Consider the following 1,974-nt stretch of genomic DNA (forward strand, 5'->3'; position numbering starts at 1 on the left):
GGCCACATACTCAATGCTGAAAGACCTGTGTATACTTTAAAGGCAAAATAATTGGATTAGCTTGCCCAATGAATAAATATTTGGCAGTAAAACATACTTTCAGCTCATGGTTGTCCGTGGAGACTGATATTGGGGTGTACGGCAGTGCAGAACTGTTAGATACCATAAAATTTCCTCAAAGAGAAGGAGAAAAACAGTTGATAGATAAGGATGCACCAAGCAAACAGCTGTTTTGTTTTTTACCTACAATTGCATATTAATGTTAGATTGACAATATCTTAACAATATCCTTATAAAGATATAGGCTTAACTTAAACACACAGTTGATTGTATTAAAATATGTTGGCGTACTATGATGGCACATGCTTAATTTATAATCTATACCACTTAGAATTTCTTTATAGTGCCTTTCTGTAAATCGTTGTGATGGTTATCCAACTTAAAATTTGGTATAGAAGAGTTTTTAAATAAACAAATAAAATTTTCGCTATGCTCCTTAATTTTTTCCTCAGACACAGCAAGAATAAAAATGAGGCTGGAAAACAGGAGCACTGTTACTGAATTCATTTTCCTGGGTTTTGCCAAAACCTCACAACTAGAGATTATCCTGTTTGTGGTGATTCTACTTTTGTTCTTGCTAATTCTTACAGGAAATTTTGCCATCATTGTAATAACAAGAATTGATCCCCGTCTTCACACTCCAATGTACTTTTTTCCTCTCCAGCCTGTCTTTTTCTGAAACTTGTTACACTTTAGTCGTCATTCCCAACATGCTGGCAAACTTCTTCATAGAGAGGAAAGCAATTTCTTTCATTGGATGTGCTGTGCAGTTGTATTGCTTTATTGCATTGGCTAACAACAACTGTTTTCTCCTTGTAGCCATGGGCTATGATCGCTATGTGGCCATATGCAATCCACTTCGGTATGTGGTGATTATGAACAGAAGAGTCTGCAATCAACTGACACTGATTTTCTTTCTCGTTTCTTTGCTCTTGTCTGTGCTGCCAACCACCGTTCTCTTTACCTTAACTTTCTGTGGTTCTAACCAAATCGATCACTTTTTTTGTGGTGGCCCAGCGGTGTTGAAGCTCTCATGCAACGACACTCGTCTTGTTGAAGCAGCCCTCTTCATGTATAGTTTCCTAGCCATCGCAGCTTCTCTTATTTTTATTTTTGTTTCCTACGTTTTCATTGTCTCTACCATTCTGAGAATCCCATCAGCAGAAGGGAGACAGAAAGCTTTCTCCACCTGTGCTTCCCACCTGACGGTTGTCATTCTGCACTTTGGATGTGCCTCCTTCACTTATTTACAGCCTCAGAGGAGTCAATCTACAGACCAGGACAAGCTTATTTCTTTGTCTTACCTTGTAGTGACCCCATTGTTAAATCCGTTGGTCTATAGTATCAGGAACAAGGACGTTAGAAATGCTTTCAAAAAAGCATTAAGCAATAAAGGATGTTCGCAAAGGAAGTAGATGATTTTATGTAAGCTGAATAATGATGGCAGTAAATGAGAAAAATAACACATGAATGATTAAAGTAAAATACTGTAGGATTTGTAAAATATTTTTCTGTAATATTCATTGTTTTAGAACCAATTGTTTGAGGCTCATTAAAATGCAGACTTCACGATTCAGCAGTTTCACGATTTGGTCAGACACAAAAGGAAAATAAAGACATTTAAGCTTACTGAGGTAATAATTAAACTGACCTCATTGATGCAAACACTGGATACTTTTTACCCACAGGGTTAGCATCTCTAACCAAAACAAAAGTCCTACCCTGTTCTTGTTCAGATTATTGCTGTAGAAACGAATGCACCAAAGAGATGTCTGCCTGCATTTTCTGCAAATACTTTTTCTGGTCATAATAACATGTTATTTTGAGAATCCAAAACTACTTGTTATTGTTGCATCTCCTACTTTAATTGCATCTCAAAAATGCCTCTTTTCTATCTGGATAAAATTGTAAAAT

At 36.6% G+C, this 1,974-nt stretch overlaps 1 protein-coding gene across 1 annotated transcript; it reads left to right on the plus strand.

Annotated features, from left to right (window-relative positions):
• Positions 1-529: 529 nt before the first annotated feature.
• Positions 530-1,487, plus strand: LOC115081410 (olfactory receptor 10Z1-like). Its single transcript, XM_029585861.1, is given in 2 exon segments — positions 530-709; positions 711-1,487. Coding segments are annotated over 2 exon segments (945 nt in total). The 3' UTR covers positions 1,476-1,487.
• The last annotated feature ends 487 nt before the right edge of the window (positions 1,488-1,974 follow it).

The sequence above is a fragment of the Rhinatrema bivittatum genome, unplaced genomic scaffold (assembly GCF_901001135.1).
Source record: "Rhinatrema bivittatum unplaced genomic scaffold, aRhiBiv1.1, whole genome shotgun sequence".
NCBI classification, from domain to species: domain Eukaryota; kingdom Metazoa; phylum Chordata; class Amphibia; order Gymnophiona; family Rhinatrematidae; genus Rhinatrema; species Rhinatrema bivittatum.